Here is a 22,193-nt window from a genome sequence, read left to right as displayed (position 1 = left end):
TACATCTTTCTGCACCTTCCAGTTTTGTTTTCCTGAACCTTAGGGCACCTGTCATTTTAATATGAATTCATGATATTTGCTTGATATTGTGAATTCTTTCATTTTCCTAGTACATGTTTTCTATTACAATGTGATTCTCAACATTGTAGTTTGGGGATGTTCATTATACCTCTATGGAGCAGAAGCTAATATAATCGGCAGTTTTCTGAGTAGGTGTCTCATTCCAGTGTATTGTACTTGACTATTTTATTTTATATTTTTATTTTCTAAATTTTTTAAAAATTTTATTTATTGTTTATTTTACATCCAGGTTAGTTAGCATATGGTGCAACAATGATTTCAGGAGTAGATTCCTTAATGCCCCGTAAGCATTTATCCCATCCCCCCTCCTACAACCCATCCAGCAATCCTATTATGTTCTCTGTATGTAAGAGTCTTTTGTGTTTTGTCCCTCTCCCTACTTTTTATATTATTTTTGCTTCCCTTCCCTAATGTTCATCTATTTTGTATCTTAAAGTGAAGTCATATGATATTTGTCTTTCTCTGACTAATTTCACTTAGCATAATACCCTCCAGTTCCATCCACGTAGTTGCAAATGGCACAATTTCATTCTTTTTGATTGACACTTGGCTCTATTTTAGAGTGTAGTTTTAGTCCAAAAGCAGAATGGGATCTCAGATGCCTACACTATCCCTACTACCCAACAAAAAGAAAGGAGAAATTTAGGGATGAATAGAAGACTGGACTTTCTTGCAAGCAATCACAAGCAAGTGTGGCTAGGAGTTTCTCGGTATGGAAAGAGGAAGAAAAGGAGCCTCCCCTTACCTGGCTGTCTTTCTCACACTCAGACACACACATATTTATAATTTACATGTTTACTGATTATGATATTCATGTTTTTATTTAGCACTGGCCCTTTAGTATCTGGTAGAGCCCTACTTCTTCCATACACAGTACAGTTTAATAAAACAGCATACGTAGAGTAAGACTCTAAAAAGTAGTCGACTGGACCCCCTGGTCATTTATTTATAATTAAATTTACATGCGTCTTTTTCTGGTTTTGATTTATGGGATGAGAAAGACCTGATGAGGAAGTCTGTGGTAAATTCAACACACTGGAACAGAATTCTTAAACTCATTCAAACTTAGTTCTCCTCGCTTTTCCTTTTGTGTTTGGTTAGGGTTTAGAAGGAAGGGGCGGCATTGTGCTTTCTCATCTTCAGAAGACTGTTTTTGGGTTAGAACAAAATTAGAGTAGCCTTGATATTTACACGTACTGAAATTCGTGACATCAATTCTTTGAATTCTAATATAAAACAAAATTAACAGTGTAATATTAAAAAATAATAATCCACTTAAAAACATGTGTCCACCAGTGGAGCTTATTATTAGAATTGAGTTATTTTTTTCAATTTTCTTTTTATGTTTATTTTTGAGGGAGAGAGCGAGTGAGCATGAGCAGGGGAGGGGCAGAGAGAAGAGGGAGACAGAGAATCCAAAGCAGGCTCCAGGCTCTGAGCTGTCAGCACAGAGCCCAACGCGGGCCTCCACTGTGGGGCTGGAACCCACAAACTGTGAGATCATGACCTGAGCTGAAGTCAGATGCCTAACCAACTGAGTCATCCAGGTGCCACTAGAATTGAGTTATTTAAATTTCTATTTGTATAATGACAAAAACTTCATAAGAAAAGCACATAGAATGAGATTGGAGCCACCTGCTGGCTTATAAAACAATAATATGGATCCTAAAAAATATATTCTAAGCAACTAAGAAAAATCAGAGTCAGTAATGGTTAAAACAAATGTTTCCACTCAAACATTGATGTGTTAAAGCTGTTCTTAAAACGTTTATTAGTTTATGCTTTGGAAATTTTCCGTATATTTTCAAGTCAGGTACACCTTCATCTATTAGGAAGCTAATACTAGAAACCATCTATTTGGTTTCTAATAGTGATGTACTTTATTATTTGGCCAGATTTCCTAGCTTTTATATCTCCTAGGTCCTTGGATTACTGTGAGTTTTTATTTTGTTTTTTAAACATCAAATCCAGTAAAATTCTTCACAGTATCCAGTGCTTCTGACTCTAGTAAATTGAGCCTTACTCTATACATAAATAATTATAAATAAACATTAATATAAAATAGTTGAACCTCACTTGATACCTAATAGCATTTCTGCATTTTTCCTATTCTGCAGAATTTTGCTGATTATTTCTTTGGTTTTATATGTCTCCTCTTCTAGACCTTCTTGTGTTATCATGAGGCCCAGAAAACAGTAAAAACATCTTTAGTTGGCCAAAGGCCTGGTGTTGCACTTTGGCTAGTGCTCCGTTTTGCAGGTGTCCTTCTAGGTGTCTCGAGCTTCCCTGTGAGGGCTGTTGAAGCTGTTTCTGCTTCCAGTGAATTTGTTGCCCATCTGTGATGAGATTAGAATCATTTAAACTTAGGAAGATTCCAAGAAGCTACGGATGGCTGATCAACACCTCAGAGTTTCTGGAAGTTCTTGGTTTAGATACGGTCTGAATTTTTCAGTTCTGGTAATCTGTCTCCGTGTCCTGACTTACACTTTTCTGTGTGTCCGTCTTAAATTGATGAGATAAAGTCAGGTATTATTCAAGCCTTGCTCCTTTTTCGGGGGTAGCTTTTTTCATGATGCCATTCTTGTGGAACCAACTCTGGAGATGTTATTATAACCTTTTTGTGTCTGATATCTAGGCATTTGCTCCCACTTGAGAGTAAAGAAGCAGGATTTCTAGATGTGACATTGTTGCACCCTGCTGTCCAGTGATTAGCAAGTCCACTTAAATCTCTTGTTTTCAGGGGCACCTGGGTGGCTCAGTCGGTTAAGCGTCTGACTTCAACTCAGGTCATGATCTCATGGTCCGTGAGTTCAAGCCCCGCGCTGGGCTCTGTGTTGACAGCTCAGAGCCTGGGGGCTCATTCAGATACTGTCTCTCCCTCTCTCCCTCTCCTCTCTCTCTCTCTCTCTCTCTCTCTCTCTCTCTCTCTCTCTGCCCCTCCCCCACTCATGCTCTGTCTCAAAAATAAACCTTAAAAAAAACCACCTTTTTTAAACCTTAAAATCTCTTGTTTTTATTTCCTTAATCTACAAAATATTATAGTGGGACTAGATTCTTTCTTGGGTTCTCATTCACGATTATTTTTCCTATGGATCTGTGTTGATTCCGTGAAGATAGCTGTGAAGGTAAACGGGTCTATTAATTGTTTCTTGTATTATTGTTACTTCTGTTTGCCTTTTTCATTGTGTTTCCTTTTGCTGATGTGATTGTATTATCAGCACTAAAAAGAGCATAGATTATTTCCCATTGTTAAAATTCTGTATTTGGCAGTAAGATCCCATGCTGTTACACGCCCCCTGCCCCCCTTTGCCAGCTTACATTTTTATTCCTCAGGAATATTAGTGAAACATTTATCAAACCCTTACCATGTGGCAGAGTGGTGCCACTCACCATTCATTCACTCATGGTCATGAATGCAACATAATTCCTGTCCTCAAGGAACTTTCAGTATAGTGACAGTTTGGCTGGGTGACAGTCTAATCTCAGCACTGCTAACATCCCCGTAGGTTCTGGCATATTCCTATATCTTTTTTCTAGGAGCATTAGCCTAAGACAAGTCAACTTCTTTATGCCCTTGCTTGGTGATGATAGTAAATTTCAGTGCTCTTTTAGGGTCAGAAAAGTACATGTAGACGATTTTATAAAGATGATATATACATCTTTTAGGGTATAACATATTTCTAAATTATGAGAAATTAATTTTTTCATTGGTGGCTACCTTGTAGGACAGTAGTCATAAATGAATGAAGCCCAGGCTGAACTTGACACATTTAGAGAGACCTTGAAGTTTGAGAAGAACCTTTAAATCTACTGAGAACAGTTCTTAGAATAATTTAGGAGGCAGTATGGGTGTTTTGTATCCTTGAAAACTCTTTGAATGGCAACTTTATATACTGGATTATATTTAACTTCCCCTTACTCAGCTGTTTGTGAGAGACCACGGATTGTTACGTTCCTGAATTAAGAAGTCTCCAGTCCCACCACGCTCTGGTTTTATACACCTTTGCCTCTGTAAGACATTGGAGGAGAAAGTGTCATTTCAGAAATATTGTTTCTCTAGCCATCAAAGTTCACGAGTGCCAACCAGCTGGCACTTTTGTGACTTCATATATATAAATATATTCCTAGTTGTTCACTAGGTATCTGGTGTAGAAGAGGCAAAGACCTTATAAATTCACTTCATTATGTCCAAAAAATAATCCAAGAGACATATTTATGCAGGTGTAGCTCTCCATGCTTCTTTTTACATTGGGTGAGGAAGGTCCAGTAAAGTAATTTTATACAACAGTAGACTTGATTTTACTTGAAATGTAGTTTTATCATTAGCTCAATATTAATATTAGTTTTCCCATTCATGTAAGTGAACTTGGGAGGTCTGCTTAAAAAAATGCAGACTTTTTTTTTCTTTTTTTTTTTTTTAGAGATTGTTTCATTTTAATTTCAGGTAATTTTACTGTGAATATATTTTGTAATACTTATACTAGAGCCCTTATGTTAGTCTCAAATGTCATCAAGCAGTGATTCTTAAAGACCAGTAACGTAGTATAAAGCTGCACTTTTGTTGAGTAAAATGATTGTCATAATCAGACCATTATTGTGATATTCTAACACCATTTCTGAGATGTCTTGTTATGTGAGATAAAAAAAGATGATGACAATGATACTAATGATCGGGGTATATAATACAGGCATAACTGGCTGTGTCTATTGATACCTTATCTTTTATGGTTTTAGATCCTGTTCATAATAAGGCTGCCTTCATTACGTGTTCTTACCTTTTCTCTCTCTTTAAACACATAGGGATGTGAGATTATATCAACGCCTGACCAAGACCATACTGACTTCACCAAGTGCCTTGAACTGCTCCAAAAAAAGATAGAGGAAAAAGACCTACAGGTAACATGCACACCTTTTTGGTGGTTAGGAGTCTTGGTACCAAGGATGTGAAAATCCCGCTTAAACTTTTCACTCATCGGAAGTGATCGGTTACTTTTCTGTCAATCTTTTAGATTCCCTGTCAGATTTTTCCCATATACTGAATAAATCTGTACTTAGCTGCCAAAGTATTGATTTGTTCACTTAAATCAGAGGTCACAGATGCAGATGCTTTATCATGGGAAAGTCACAGAAGAGGGGAGGTGGACTTTGTATAAAGCAGCTGAAACATTTTTGGCCTAAAATAAGTCATCGCTTTTCATCTCTTGTTCATTGTTGCCATGCAGACCTAGTGTGTTCAAATATTGTGGGGGCAAAACACGCAAACAAGTACGGCCTGTATTTGGCCCAGGAGGCATCATTACAAACTCTCATCTATAAATAAAATGTTATCAACTCTTCTGTTTGAAATCAGTGAAGAGTCCGCTGCTTTGCATTTGTGGACTCTTTTTTAAGTCCAGTTTAGTGAAGGTCAACAAAATTAAATGTGAAGCACTGAATGACAGTTGACCATTCTTTTACTGGCAGGGGCAGGAAAGTAAGCTGAGGCACATGATGTGTATGTAGTGTTAGACTAAGAAAACTAGCGGGACGCCTGGGTGGCTCAGTCGGTTATGCATCCCACTTCGGCTCAGGTTATGATCTCATGGTTCATTGGTTTGGGCCCCGTGTTGGGCTCTGTGCTGATGGCTCAGAACCTGGAGCCTGCTTCGGATTCTGTGTGTGTCTCCCTCTCTGACCCTCCCCCACTCACGCTCTGTTTCTCCCTCTCTCAAAAATAAATAAACATTCAACTAGGAAAACTAGCAAAACTTGCTTGTACATTCAAGGCAGCCCTGAGAAGAACTTCCTCTGTCACAGAAGGTTATCAGAGATTTCTTTTAGCATGTATTTACCTAGGTGACATAGTAGATCCTTTTCTCTTTTTGAAGACAAGCCTTGTTAATTGTCATAATTGACGAGAAGCACATTGTGCAAAGTGAACAAAAGTAATTGGGTGGACATTTCCCATCTCTGTTGTAGCTTGAACGGTACCAAATGTATTGTGCTATTTCTGGCAATAAATTGCTATAATTAAATATTTGCTTAATGAAAACAGAACACAGCCCATTGAGAGTTCCAAAGAAGCCCATTGCTTCATCCGGACATAACTGAGTTTGAGTTTCTTAGAAAAAAAAAATTGTAAGTTCTTCACAACTTGTGTTTCAGTTTTCCCAGCATCAACACTGAAATTAAATTATGTGTGTCAAATTGATCGTATCTGTAATATAGTGCTCGGTCGTTAAGTCTGAAAATAAATAATCATATCTCAAACTCATCAACAGTGAAATTCAGAGAGAGCTTCAAGCTGGGGAAAAGAGGGTAATCAGCTGTATGTGATCCACAAAACAGATCTAGTAAAGTCTAGGTGGGCCCAGTGGGAGGGCGGAAGCAGGAGGACCTGTTGGAGGCATCCATGTTGGGTAGAAAGGACCAGACCCTCCCAGTCCCACTGTGCTTAGTCATGGGCTGGACGCTCTTAGGGACCGCTGTACCTTGATGGCACTTGCTACTGCATCCTGAAGGAGTTGCCTCTGGGCCATGACAGCCAGCTGCCCCCTCCCAGGCCTAGCGAGTTCTTTCTGGGAGAAAAAGGAGCAGTGAGCTTCCATGGATGCCTCTGGGCCCTGGCATGATTTAGGCCCAGTGCATTGTCCAGCTTATCTTGCACTACTTTTTCTCTTTGCTCCTAAAATATGGCCTGTTCCGTCTTCTCTGCCTTGAGCGATTTTTGTGTATGTTGCCTTTTCTGCCTAGAATTTTTATTTCAGTGTTCATTTATTTTTGAGAGAGAGACAGAGCATGAGCAGGGGAAGAGCAGAGAGAGAGGGAGGAGCAGAATCCAAAGCAGGCTCTAGGCTCTGAGCTGTCAGCACAGAGCCCAACTCAGGGCTCGAACCCATGAACCACAAGATCATGACCTGAGCCTCAATCAGACACCCATCTGACTGAGCCATCCAGGCGCCCCTCTGCCTAGAACTTTTTACACATTTTTTAAATATTTTTCAAATTTTTCCTTCTCTTGGTCTATATCACGATGGCAGAACAGGGGATGTCCTTAAAGAGGACTCCTCTTCCCCCTCCCTCCAGGTTGGGGTCTGCCACTCTACGTTTCTGTTCCCCCTTGGTTCTCCTTTGAGACACTCTGAGCACTTCTAATAATTTTGTTGGTTATTTCTAATTGTTGGCTCGAAGCCTTTCTTCCCAGCTTCACTGTATGACCCACAAAGTTGGGACAGATCTATCTTGCTCACGACTGAACAGCAGGACCTTGAGTGTTAGAAGTGGCCTATGAATGTTGAGCCTGTGGGAACGCACAGGAGGGTCGAGCACAACACAGAAAGGGGAAGGGCTTTTTAGAGAAGGCTGGGGCATCATAAACAAGTGGGGGGTGGGTGGCAGAGGGAGAAGAGCGTTCAAGGACAGATACCTCGGCGTGGGAGGATGGATAGTGCTTCAGCGAACCAATGGCAGGGAGTTTAAAGCGTTTTCAGATGGACAGTGAGCGTGATGGGTTTGGTGTTTTAAAAAGCATAATTGAATAAACCAAAGGCTCCATTACTCACAATGAAAACCTTGTGGTTGTATTAATATAACCTTCAGGTTATAGTAAATCTGACAAAATGGGGTATCTGTGAGCTTCCACCTGTCTTTACATTTAACCTCAAAGTACATCATTTTATGTGATTTAATGTAATAGCAAGAGAAAAGCAAGATTAGAAGCATTAGCAAGGAAAATTATAGAAGATGCCCCTGCACACGTTGTCGTACCCTCTAGTGAGATCATCATGAGGACCATTAAAAATTTCTTCTTAAAATCTGCATAAACTGTATAAAAAGAATCCTTTATGCTTCTCCACCTAATAAGTCCAAATTATCATACATTGCTGTTTTTCTACTTGCTAAATTATAAATATGAGGTTGTCATCAATGTCTGTATTTTATAGTAAGATCTTCTCTTATTAGCATATACTTTAAAATGTAATTATAGGGGCGCCTGGGTGGCTCAGTCGGATAAGCATCTGACTTCGGCTCAGGTCATGATCTCACGGTTTGTGAGTTCGAGCCCCCTGTCGGGCTCTGTGCTGACAGCTCAGAGCCTGGAGCCTGCTTCAGATTCTGTCTCCCTCTCTCTCTGCCCCGCCCCTACTCATGCCATCTCTCTCTCTCTCTCTCTCTCTCTCTCTCTCTCTCTCTCTCTCTCTCTCAAAAATAAATAAATATTTTAAAAATTGTTAAAAAAAAGTAAAATTTAATTAAAATATAAAGGAATTGAATTAAAGTAAGATTTAATATGTTAAGGAACCATACTGTGTACCATATTAGAACTTTATAGGATTTGAATTAGGGTCTGTCCTTAGGCTAAAGGAGTTTACTACCCAGAACATATGATTAATTTTTAAAAATTTCCCTAGGGGCGCCTGGGTGGCGCAGTCGGTTAAGCGTCCGACTTCAGCCAGGTCACGATCTCGCAGTCCATGAGTTCGAGCCCCGCGTCGGGCTCTGGGCTGATGGCTCAGAGCCTGGAGCCTGTTTCCGATTCTGTGTCTCCCTCTCTCTCTGCCCCTCCCCCGTTCATGCTCTGCCTCTCTCTGTCCCAAAAATAAATAAACGTTGAAAAAAAAAATTATTTAAAAATTTCCCTAAATCGGGGCGCCTGGGTGGCGCAGTCGGTTAAGTGTCCGACTTCAGCCAGGTCACGATCTCGCGGTCCATGAGTTCGAGCCCCGCGTCGGGCTCTGTGCTGACAGCTCAGAGCCTGGAGCCTGTTTCGGATTCTGTGTCTCCCTCTCTCTCTGACTCTCCCCCGTTCATGCTCTGTCTCTCTCTGTCTCAAAAATAAATAAACATTAAAAAAAAAAATTAAAAAAAATAAAAAAAAATTTCCCTAAATCACCTGATCTATTTATTTATTTATCTATTTTAAACCTGCTTACCCTCACCTTTTATTTTTTTTTGCAAAAGGCTTCATCGATACATGTGACTTTTTAATGCTTTGCTTTTATGTAACCACATTGTTTATCTGGAACTGAGTCATGAATAATACATTATCAGGATGCCATCCGATATGACTGGATCTTCAGGGAGCACATGTTTCTTCTGATGCCGTGATGCATACTTGAGATTCAAACCTTTGAATTCAGTAAAAAAAACATCAAAATCTATTGCTCTGACTTTGTAAAAATGTAAGGTGTGTGTGGTTCAGGATGAAGCACAAATACATCCAGATTGTAAGGCCCCAAGAATAACAGACCTCCTAAAATAGAGGAGTATTATATGACAACAGAATCTGTTATTTCACTCTCTGATATTTTGCGCATGGGTTTAACATTAGACACAATTTGGGCAGAGAAGTTGTCGTTAATTTCACACTGTCGATTGTGTACTCATTGTGTTTGGTAAAATTTTAATACATTTTAGCTTCCTTATGCCATGTCTTTTTCAATCAGTTTTTCAATCAAATGATGCAGTATGCTGAATAAGGACTGTATGAATGAGAGCAAGTGCCCAACCTTTATACATGCACACAAATATTAATGACTGCAAGTTAAATAAGGACTGTGGGATTATGACCTATTGTATTAAGTTGTTTTTTTTTTTAATTCTTGTAATAGCCTGAGCAAATATTAGATTGTGATTTGTATGTATTAGAATAGTTTTTATGTGATTATTTCTGAATTGTAGTTCTCAACTATTGAGATTCGGTAAAGGATATTAGTCTTTCTACTTAATTCCTACGTGGTATTTCTCAGATAGCTACCTTATGTTTAGACATCTTCAAGTATTATGAGTTTTAGAATATTTATTTGTATCCACTAATTTTCTTTTTTTATTATAATTTATTGTCAAATTAGTTTCCATACAATACCCAGTGGTCATCCCAACAAGTGCCCTCCTCAGTGCCCATCACCCACTTTCCCCTCTCCCCCTCCCCCCATTGACCCTCAGTTTGCTCTCAGTATCCAAGAGTCTCCTATGGTTTGCCTCCCTTCCTCTCTGTAACTTTTTATTTTTTTCCTTTCCCCTCCCCCATGGTCTTCTGTTAAGTTTCTCAGGATCCACATTGGAGGAAAACATATGGTATCTGTCTTTCTCTGACTGACATATTTTACTTAGCATGGTACCCTCCAGTTCCATCCACGTTGCTGCAAATGTCATGATTTCATTCTTTCTCATTGCCACGTAGTAGTCCATTGTATATATAGACCACATCTTTATCCATTCATCAGTTGATGGACATTCAGGCTCTTTCCATAATTTTGGCTGTTGTTGAAAGTGCTGCCATAAACATTGGGGTACAAGTGCCCCTATGCATCAGCACTCCTGTTTCCCTTGGATAAATTCCTAGCAGTGCTATTGCTGTATCCACTGATTTTCAGTGTTGGGTTATTTGTGCATTATTGTTTGTAATGGACTGATGACTTTTGTCTGTTTATACAAATGCCTGTTGGTCCTCACTTAAGACTGTATCTGACTGGAGTAATTACTCATCACTCTCCTAAGCTCTGACTCCTAGGATTGTGGGAGGAACCATAATAGTGTTCTGAGCATTAACTTCCAAGGGACTCTGGTGTCTCCAGTATAGTCTACTCCAGTGAGCCAGTATCTTTGGCAAGATTCCAGTCTCCTCTAAAGCAGAATTTAATAAATGTGTTGTGTGTGTTAACATGTATTCTGGAAGGGAATAAAAAGTTTACAGTAGAGACACTTGGCAGATACCAACTCAGTCAAGTAATCAGAATCAACAATGTCAGTGGTAATTCCTGTTGATAGCCCAGGCCCCTCTATCTCTAACATAAAGGGTGACAAGGGTACTTGGGAAGTTCTTCCCTAAGACCCTTAATCCCGGGTTAATCTTTGAAAAGAAGTCAGAGAAAGTCACATTGAATATCATTCTACACAATACCTGACCGATATTTTCAAGGTCTTGAAAAACAAGGGAAGATTGAAAAACTGTCACAGTTGAGAGGAGATGAAGGAGACATGGAAACGAAATGCAATGTGGCATTCTCATTGGTCCCTGAAATGGAGCAAAGGTGTTAGTGGAAAACTAGGAAAATGTGAATGAAATCTGGAAGTGAGTTCCTAGTAGTATATTGGTGTCCATCTCAGGTGGAACAGGTGCACCATAGTTACAGAAGACGTTAATATTCAGGGACTGAGTGAAGGGTATAATCCCTGTACTGTCTTTGCAACTTTTTACTAAATCTAAAATTATTCCAAACTAAAGAGTTCATTTGGGGGCGGGGGGGGGGGTGGGGAAGATGTTCACTGTTTGACATATGCTCTAACTATAGGGTGGTGTCATCTTTTTGTGACATGGCTCAGTGAGGTAGAATTAAAAGGCACGTACTTCTTAGCACCCAGGCAAATCCAAATACCTTTCTATGACCTCTTTCACCTTTCAAGTGGTTCCTCAAAAAGTTTCAAAATAGCCACAAAAGTTTCTCTGTCGCACATTTTGGCAACTGTTTAATGGGAAAACTATGCCTGATTGAAAGTCTTAGTTGGAAACTTGAAGATCGTTAAGCTATGGCAACAGCCCGGGTCCTCAACCTTCCTGGTTTCCCAAGACAGCAAAGGGTGGTGCTAGTTAATCAAATAGAACTGGGATTTGATAGAATTTTATCGCGATTGGCTCCAGAAGTAACCCTCATTCCTGCCCTGCCTCCTTACCTGTCAGAGTCCTGTGGTCTCCATCAACACCTCCATTTTCACCTGGCTCTTCTTAGGGCCATACTCTGCCACACCTGCCTTTTACTTGTATCTTTTTTCCCTGGGCTTCAGTGATCACTCCTGTGCCATTAACTCCTTAATTTATACCTCTCAGCCAAAACTCCAAAGCCTTTTTCTAACTGCTGAGAGGAAGGCCAGAAGAATTTCATTTCAGTGTCTAAGACAAAATCCATCATTTTTCTCTCAGAATCCCATTTTCTCTTTCTTCTCTCTCTCATTCACTGGTACCACCATCCATTCGCCTGGCAGAAACCTGAGAGTATCCTTATATTTCACTCTGCCGTCCCTGACCCGTTGGTCACAGCTCCTTTAATTCATAGGTACGTCTTGTGCCCGTTTGTTCTTTCCAGTCTTGCTGCTACTTGGTTAGTTCAGACTTTCATCATTTCTCATTTGGGTTATTTATTAGCATCTGTTTGACCTCATTCCCTCTAGTCTCTTATTAAAACTCCTATCTTATATGTTAAATGCATATCTGCTTGAGATCTTTAATGTCTCCCAGTTATTTGCTCAATAAATATTTGTTCAAGGAATAAATAGATTTCCAGTAACATTAATGCAAATTCCCAAGGACATCATAGCAAACCTTAACTCCGTCCTTCTTTGAAGGGATTTTCTTAATAGTATTCTGGATATCCTACTAATTCTCCTGCAACATATGTTGAGATGATTTATCATCCTTGTGTCTACCATTGTAATAGGAAATATGTTTATTACTAAAATTATTAGTCTTTTCGTTTTTTTGTTTGCTTCAAGTTTTTATTTAAATTCTGGTTAGTTAGCGTATAGTATAACATTAGTTTCAGGAATAGAATTTAGTGATTCCTCACTTATGTATAACACCCACTGCTCATCGCCACAATTAATACCCTCCTTAATACCCATCACCCATTTAGCCCAATCCCCACCACCCACCTCCCTTCCAGCAACCCTCTGTTTTTTTCTCTATGGTTAAGAGTCTCTTACGGTGTGCCTCCCTCTCTTTTTTATTCTTCCTTCCCCTATGTTCATCTGTTTTGTTTCTTAAATTCCACATATGAGTGAAATCCTATGGTAATTGTCTTTCTCTGACTCATTTATTTAACTTAGCATAATATACTCCATCTAGCCCTATCCATGTCATTACAAATGGCAAGGTTTAATTTTTTTGATTGCTGAGCAATACTCCATTGTGTGTGTTATATCTGTATATGACACCTTTATCCATTTGTCAGTCGATGGGCATTTGGGCTCTTTCCATAGTTGGGCTATTGATAGTGCTGCTACAGACATCAGGGTGCATATATCCCCTAGAATCAGTGGTTTTCTATCCTTTAGGTAAATACCCAGTAGTGCAATTGCTGGTGGTAGGGTAATTCTATTTTTAACTTTTTCAGGAACCTCCATACTGTTTTGCAGCATCGCTGCACCAGCTTGCATTTCTACCAGCAATGCAAAACAGATCCTCTTTCTCCGCATCCTTGCCAACATCCGTTGTGGCTTGGGTTGTTAATTTTAGCCATTCTGACTGGTGTGAGGTGGTCTCTCAGTGTGGTTTGATTTGTATTTATTTCCCTGATGATGAGTGATGAGCATCTTTTCATGTGTTTTTATTTTTTAACATTTATTCATTTTTGAAAGACAGAGAGAGACAGAGTGCAAACGGGGCAGGGCTAGAGAGGGAGACACAGAATCTGAAACAGGCTCCAGGCTCTGAGCTGTCAGCCCAGAGCCCGACACGGGGCTTGAATCCACGGGCCTCGAGATCATGACCTGAGCCGAAGTTGGCCGCTTAACCTAGTGAGCCAGCCAGGTGCCCCTCTTTTCATGTGTTTTTTAGCCATCTGGATGTCTTCTTTGGAAAAATGTCTGTTCATATCTTCTGCCCATTTCTTCACTGGATTATTTGTGTTTTAGGTGTTGAGCTTGATGAGTTCTTTCTGTATTTTTGATAACCCATTATCAGATATGTCATTTGCAAATATCTTCTCCCATTCTGCAGGCTGCCTTTTAGTTTTTTTCACTGTTTCCTTCCCTATGCAGAAGCTTTTTATCTCAACGAAGTCCCAATAGTTCACGTTTGCTTTTGTTTCCCTTGTCTCTGGAAATGTGTCTAGTAAGAAGTTGCTTTGGCTAGGGTCACAGAGGTCGCTGCCTGTTTGCTCCTCTAGGATTTTGATGGTTTCCTGTCTCCCATTTAGGTCTTTTATCCATTTTACGCTTATTTTTATGTTTGGTGTAAGATGGTGGTTCAGTTTCACTCTTCATGTTGCTGTCCAGTTTTCCCAACACCATGCAATGCTTTGCAATTTAGACATTTGGCATTCAAATGCTTGGAATAGGGCTGGCACTCTGCATAGTGATAGAAGGCTTTTTAGTTTTTGAGCCTCAGTTTTGTCATCTGCAAAGTGAGAATAACAGCTTACCCGTATCAGCAAGTTATGGGGCAGAGCACCTCATTGCCTGCTACATAGAAAATGTTTAATAAAAATATAACAACAGTAGTATTAATAGCCATGCATTGTTTTATACCTTAGTTCTTGTGATCTGCAATGTATTTTATATAATGTACTTATATATTTACATAATGCATTGCATGTTGTAAATTATAGAAGACACATAATTTATATACACTTTACAAAAACATTTTGCGCATATCATAAAAGATAAATATATTGTGATCTTTTGATTTTATGATAAATTTCAAAGACTGACATGATTTTAGAATTAGACCCTGTTTTTAGAAATCTCTTGAACTAGTTACAGTTTATTGCCCACATTCATGCGCTTACCAGTAGCATTGGTTCTTTTGGACATATTCTGATTTCACAAGAATTATTTTACTCTCAGAAACTTGAAGGAAATGGAGGACTCCTTATGTGTTGAAATGTTTCTCAGGGGATGTCTTCACCAGCCCTCATTCCCAGGGAACTGGTGAGAATGGGGTGTGTGTGTTCGGTAATGGAACCCAGCACAACCCCGCCAACCATCGTTTGTAGCTTGCCTTGGTGCAGAGAGAAAACAGGAGTGATTGGACTTCTCTAGTCCCGCAGTAACCACTGTGTGCCTTACGCTCGCTGACGGATGGTTCAGAATTTTAGGGGCTGGTGAAGACATCCCCTTAGACTTGGAAGGGCAGACCTCCTCCCTTCAGATACACTGTGGAAGCTACTGAGGGTCTCCTTCCTCGCTTAGCGAACTCGTGTACAGAGTGCCTGTTGTGGTTGTTATGCTTAGTTGGGCACCTAAGTTCAAGGCCCCAACCCTCCAGTCTCATAGAGGAGACAGATGTGCATGTAACCATAGAATAACTCAGACTATAGTGAATGCTGTAACTTGCCTCTACAGAAAAGAGTCAGCTTTTTTTTTTTTTTAGTTAATTGTTTACGTGGAACTCTCACCCTTTAACTTTGTATTTGAGAAAATGGGATAATATAATTAGTTTTCTGATGATATTGCAGCTCATATCGATGAGGCCTTCCATAAAAATTCTTAAAAAAATTTTTAGCATTTATTTATTTTTGAGAGAGAAAAGAGAGAGAAAGCGAGCCAGCGCAAGCGCATGGGCGGGGGAGGGGCAGAGAGAGAGAGGGAGACACAGAATCCGAAGCAGGCTCCAGGCTCTGAGCTGTTAGTGCAGAGCCGGATGTGGGGCTCAGACCCATGAACCGCGAGATCACGACCTGAGCTGAAGTCGGACGCTTAACCCACTGAGCCCCCCCAGGTGCCCCCTTAGCCTCCCTTTTAAAATAAACACCCCCACCCCAACCCCACCTCCTCTTTGATCTCTTGGCTCAGCAATCCTTGTCCCCCTGTCTGCTCAATCTTCCTCACACATTTGTCACCTGTGTATTTAGGATATTTGTTTCTATTACACCTTCACTCATGGAAATGCAAGCTTCATGTGGGCAGGTAACTGTGCATGTTTATTCCCTGTTAACATTCCTAGCACCTCCAGTAATACCTGACCCATCGTGAACACAACATAAATATTTACTGGACGAATGAATGTGCACATATACGGAAGGATCCTTTTTTAGCAAGCCCTTTTTATCAAATGTTGGTAAATTTTATTAAGGAATCTACTTTAACAAGGCTTATTCCCCTGCTCCAGCTCTTGTCCCATTATAATTGAAGATTTTTTGGCATTGGCAGGACATGGAGCTATTTTTTGATCCTATATGCCTTTGGTTTTTCTCTTCATTTTATGGGGTAGAGGAGGAGATATGTGTTGTGTGTAATTAAAAATGGTACACGAAATGCCTTCTTTACGTTTTTTTAATCGGCGTTTTGTAACTTCTGAGACCTGCTTCTTTTTCCAAGTTGTAAGTTGCTTGGAAAAGTTGAGAGCTGAAAAATGAAAATACATAGAGATTGTCTCATAAGCCATTACCAATGTGAACTTGACAAGAATAAATCTTGCTTGCCTCCTTGAAGTAATACTGAAAGCAATACCATTCAATTCCAGCGTCTGCTGTATAGCTGAGGCAATGTAAGACTTCTGTGACGACTTCCTCTACCTTCTTGACTGTGCCTGTCTACCTCAAAGCAATGTTATAAACTTAAATTAGTAATTGTTATGAATTTCTAAAAAGTAACACATGTCCGCATACAGACATATTCTGCTATACTTAAGTATGTCTACACAAAACACGTCTTGTTTTTCAATACATAAGCGGAATCGTTCTCTTTGTCAAGTGCCGAAGTAACTGCTTATACATTCAGGTTCTGGAACAAATGCACAAGCTAAGTATCAGATGAGGAATCAAGAAGAAGGAAAGTGTTCTGGGCATCGAGTGAACTAGCTGGCTGTTTCCTAGATCATTTCGGAGAAACCTTCAAAAGAGAAATTCACATCTCTGTTTTTCCTTCTTCTTAGAGACCAGCAATCTTTTTTATAGTGCTGTGTAACAAGAGAAAATAGATACACCCAGTGCTTTGAAGTGACTCGGGAGATGTTGCTACAGATATAAAAAGCTTACTGCCTTAGCAGCTCTGGCAGCCTCATCCATCCCTGCCACAGGAGAAGCATGCTTTTATAGGCCCCGGGACAAGGGTTAAGTTTATCTGCTTACCAGGAATCTCAGTTGGGTGACTCACTTGCCAGATAAAATTTCTTATTAATTCAGAGAATTGCAGATACGGTTGGTGTGATACTCCTCTGCAGAAGGCATGCTGACCTCACGTGGAAAGGACGATTTTATTTTGAATTACTGCATCGAGAAGATGCAGAAAGCGCAGAAAGTGGAGGAAGAAACTATCTTGAGGACGTCTGTAGGAAAAATGCACATAGAATGGAATATCCTGCAGATGCTTAGTAGATTCTAAAATCTCCCCTTATTCTGCAAATCCCTTAGCAAGACCTACGTGGCTGTACTCACATCTATGATTGTGATTGTCCACAATAATAATTATAGCTGCATTTATAAGAAGTGATTTGTATGTAGTTTAAGTCATGACTGACAACTAAAAGAAAGTTACTGCTTATCCCAGGGATGTGCATATCAGATCAGTATGTTTTCAGTGGTAGTTAATTAAGTCATCAGGAGAAGAGAAATACATCCATAGGAAATACGTTCTTCTTTGTGTTAAACGACAAGGATAGGTATCTCAGAAAGTTTCATTTAAGTCAGAGGGGAAGATGGAATTTATATAATATTCACTTTCCATTCTTCTCTTAGTAGAAAATGCCATTCTGTCTCCATGACCATCGCTTTCCCAGTTGGACTTAGCATACCGTGGTCAACTTGCTGGTCCAGGACAGCAAGTGGTGTGCTAAAATCCTGACGGCTGGAGGAGAAGGGAGGGGATTGTACCTGGGCCCGTGATGTACCTTCACCTCTTAACATCTATGTGAATATATGTAATCTCCAGTACGAGCAGCTAGGGCTAGATATTTGGGAACACATTAAGAAATAGGAAGATCTGAATTCAGAGTACACCAATTACATTTTAATTCTGTTTCCTCATCCATTGCTACTAGAGATTTTAGATGGTTATAAATAGACCCTAAGTATTCTTGATTTTTTATTTTTGTTTATTTTGTAAATGTTTGTTTATTTTTGAGAGAAACAGAGACAGAGCACAAGTGGGGAAGAAGCAGAGAGAGAGGGAGACAGAACTGAAGCAGGTCCCAGGCTCCAAGCTATCAGCACGGAGCTCCACACGGGGCTCAAACTCATGAACTGCGAGATCATGATCTGAGCCGAAGTCGGATGCTTAACTGACTGAGTCACCCAGGCGCCCCAGTATTCTGATTTTTTTAAAGCATTCATACAAATACAGGAAATTATTTCAGAAAGAGGACATTACTATTGAACAAATGTTTGATCCTAGATGGTACTCCATTTGAATGGATGCTCATGGATATGGAATACATTTAGCAAAATCGTCAACAGAAGCATTGCTTATAACAGTAAGGTGAACCTGAGGATGATGAGGTGATCAGCTATTTTGTGTACATGTATTAGGTAAAGCACGCTTACTCACTTTACAAAAAGAATAAGCTTTAAGTAATTAATGTCACTGCAGTAAGAGTTTTAACATTCTCATTTGGCATTATAAAATGGTCGAATGCATATCTAGAAACCAGAGTGTTAATGACCAAGTGCAAAATTTGCAATCAAAATGTTCTCTATTCTCCCAGAAGGTGGAAAGGGAATAATTAACATAAACTATTTATACTGCTCCAGATTGCAAAACCTAAGGATTGCACTACAGCAAGTCTGATAGCCACCTATTATAAACTGGTCAGTAAAAAATGAAGAGAGTTTTATATGGCTCAACTTTGGGAAAATAATACACTCAAAGTACTGCAAATAGCTAAATCTAATCCATCCAGACATGGAAACCAAGGGTTTCATTTATCACTTTGGACAAGAATATGCGGCGAAGATTTCTTTTATCGCCAGTGCAAAGCAAGAAATATCGTTGGGTAAAAAAGAATCCTGATGATGCAAAAGAAGATAATTGCTATTAAGAAATGATTGCCAGTGCAGAAATACTCATCTTCTAAGAACAAAGCATTTTTTTTAAAATTTTTTAAGCGTTTATTCATTTTTGAGATACAGAGAGAGACCGAGCGTGAGCAAGGGAAGGGCAGAGAGAGAGGGAGACACAGCATCTGAAGCAGGTTCCAGGCTCTGAGCTGTCAGCACAGAGCCCGGCGCGGGGGTCGAACTCACTGACCACGAGATCATAACCTGAGCTGAAGTCAGACGCTTAACTGACTGAGCCACCCAGGTGCCCCAAGAACAAAGCATTTCTGACCAAAGTCAGTCTGCAAAAAGGTTTGGACAATTATCTGTCTCCTCACCTTTCTCAGTAGGTGGAAATAAGTGCAGGACGTAGGTACAAGTTCACGTCCGAGTTTCCACAGAGTGGGAAGAATGACAGTTCAGTGCTCTTTCAAATATCCATCTTCAGTAGGGAAACATGTATGTTAGAGAATTCTTAGCCCAAGTGAAAAGTATCTGATCCATTTCAAATAGGATGCTCAAGAATGCAGAAGGGAATTTTTTATTCATTGACCACGCAATCATTTAGCTTCTTTGGACAAAATTGATAATATGCAAATTGTAATAGCCTTTCAAAGTCTACTTGCAAATAGCTAATTGTTTCTGAATATGATATAAATGATATTTTGATTTTTTTATTTTACACTAAACATCAACTATGTTGAAGATACTATGTGCGGTATTTTGGCTATTCTTAACCACAAGAAATTCATTTTTCCATTTCTCGGGACCCCATAACTCAAAAGGAATACGTTTGAATACATTTTCCTGAGAAAAATCTTCATATCCTGATAGTGTGAGAGGTTTGGAGACCATGATTACCTCCATTGGATTTATAATACCCATGTACTTATTTATACAAACTGTGACTTTCTATAATTATACTTACTCGTGAATATATTCCTGACTCTTCAAAGAATTTAATTTTCAGCAGAGATAATAGAATAAAATCATGTAAAATATCCATCAGTGTGTTTGTTTATTCCATCCAACTCTCCTTGGCGCTTACTTCCTGATACAGAGAAATGTGAACACATACAAATTAGCTCTTGCCATCCCTTGGTGTATTTACTTGGGAAGGAAAAATAACATGTTTCCACATTTTTGTCTATATCACAGTGTTGTTTTGTTTGTATGAAAAAGATGCCTCGTCCCCAGGGATCTCCCTGATATGGCTTGAGCCTGTAGTCCAATTAATCAAGGAAATATTAGTACTCAGTACGGATCTGTAAGGGAAGACAGAACTATTACTAAAACCAGGCTTGAAATGTTTGAACTAAAAAAATTCTAAGCTTTGTCTAGGGCCAGCCAAAAACGCATTGCATCATTCTGGGAATGAACTCACTTATTGTCCTATACTCTCTCATGAGCAGCGTACCTGAAATTAAAGTGCTTCACGCATTCTTAATGGCAGTCTGAGTGTAAACAAAAAAAATTCACACCGCGTGTACAGTAAGAGCTCTAAGGATGAGAACTGTTCACAGAAATCGTCAGATTACATTTACAGTTACAAAGATGGTTTGTGATCAACATGGAGAATCTTTAGTCTCTAGATACGGAATCTGAATTTTGATCCATGGGTAATGGTAACCCATTAAAAACTTTTGAACGGAAAGCCATAAGATAATTTAGAAAAATAGAGTAGTGGTTGTGTGCAAGCTGAATTAAAGGACAGAGATGACAGGGACAGTAATAATAGAACCAATTAAAGGATGCTTTGAAGAATAACTCTTTAGTCATTTTCCCCATCAAGAATTTGAGAAAGGAATAGGGGCCATAAAAATAGACAAGGTGGATACTGGATAATGATTTGGAATTGTTTGCCAAAGAGTTACAGCTTAAAAACTGTAACCATTCGGCTAACCAAAGTCTGTTATATATATCCAGCCCTTCTATTAAGTATTACAGGTTGAAAAATGCAAACTAAATGAGGTGTAGTTTCTAACTCTAATACTGTGCAGCCTTCAGAATAGTTATTTTAGTTAAGCAGATTATCCTGATATGTTGTCAGTGATGCTGTAATTGAAGTCTGATGGGACCCACGAGGAGCCTGTTGGGAGTGAACCTTCTCCGGTGTCCACTGTCCTTGGGCAAGACAGATGAGGGGCTAGCCAGAGTGAGGGGAGGGTTCCATTATGAGTGTTGAAGGTTAAGGGTGAAACTTGTAGGTTTGGGATGTCAAAGGGTAGACAACAGTGCAAGTACTAATCACACACAAGCCAACAGAGAACGAACTAGTAGGGGAGGAGACCGCGCGCGCGCGCACACACACACACACACACACACACACACACACACACACACACCCTTCCCCTTCCTGGGATGGATCAGTCTCTCCTGGGCGCCTCCATTGCTCACTTACAGACAGTGTGTCCAAGAGCTCCACCAGCAAGAGTTCCTTCCAGTCTGCACGAGACATTGGAGTCCCCTGTGCTGAGCTCTCCAGCAAGGCATAGGTCGCCATGGTCAATGAGTGTGTACACGGCCAGGGTTTTTACGCTGAAACTTGTAGCAGGGGATTGTGGGTTATAGCTCAGGAGTCTTATTACGTGCATCCTTCTCACTGCCTCCATAGTTTTTCCCTCAAATGCAGACAAGCTTGGATACACTGATCAATTTTCAGTGATATAAATCTATGTTTTTCTCCTCCCTTTTTAAAAAAACTTTTCTCTAAAATGACATGTTCAAAAACAAGTTTTGTATAAACATGTTGATGACATTTCCTTTTTTTAATACAGTTTTTAAGTTTATTTATTTTGAGAGAGAGTGTGTGTGAGCAGGAGAGGGGCAGAGAGAGAGAGAGAGAGAGAATCCCAAGCAGGCTTCACACTGTCAGTGCAGAGCCTGATGCGGGACTTGAACCCACAAACTGTGAGATCACTACCTGAGCCGAAATCAAGAGCTGGACACTTAACCGGCTGAGCCACCCAGGTGCCTGATTTTTATGACATGTCTTAATAAGAGCATATTCGCAATTTGACAAAATTGGAAACGATACTCTGTTCAAACAAATTCTTTTTTTTTTTTTTAGAAAGTGGAAGTAGGCATCCTTTGAAAAGTGCTTACACGAATCACACACTTCACCCTGAATTTTCTTAGACCTCTCATCTGTGAACGGAAAACTCATGGTCTCGCCATTGGAAGTGACATTATTTCTTTCTGCCTCCAACAGGCTTACATTAAACCATGACTCCGTTATCCTTGTTGAAATTTAAATGGGATCCCTGTAGTAGTATTTTCATGAGCCTCCATTCAGCTAAGTATATTCTATGTTTGTGAGTACAGTATGTCCTTATACCATAAGATCTGTGGTCTTTAATTTCCTTGGTGTCTCCCTGTACTTTTTATCGATCATTGGAGTTATTTTATAGGCCTATGAAAACATTTTCGCATTGATGATTTTTT

At 39.7% G+C, this 22,193-nt stretch overlaps 1 protein-coding gene across 12 annotated transcripts in view; it reads left to right on the top strand.

Moving 5' to 3' along the window:
• Positions 1-22,193, top strand: part of TPK1 (thiamin pyrophosphokinase 1) — a 351,530-nt gene that overhangs the window by 184,570 nt on the left and 144,767 nt on the right. For all 12 annotated transcript variants that reach the window (XM_047837362.1, XM_047837351.1, XM_047837356.1 and 9 more), the window contains one exon: positions 4,882-4,977. In XM_047837362.1, the coding sequence (XP_047693318.1) occupies positions 4,882-4,977 (96 nt within the window). The remainder of the gene's footprint in view (positions 1-4,881; positions 4,978-22,193) is intronic.

This window comes from Prionailurus viverrinus, chromosome A2 (assembly GCF_022837055.1).
Source record: "Prionailurus viverrinus isolate Anna chromosome A2, UM_Priviv_1.0, whole genome shotgun sequence".
In the NCBI taxonomy this organism is placed as follows: domain Eukaryota; kingdom Metazoa; phylum Chordata; class Mammalia; order Carnivora; family Felidae; genus Prionailurus; species Prionailurus viverrinus.
This window is presented reverse-complemented; position numbering and strand designations above follow the sequence as displayed.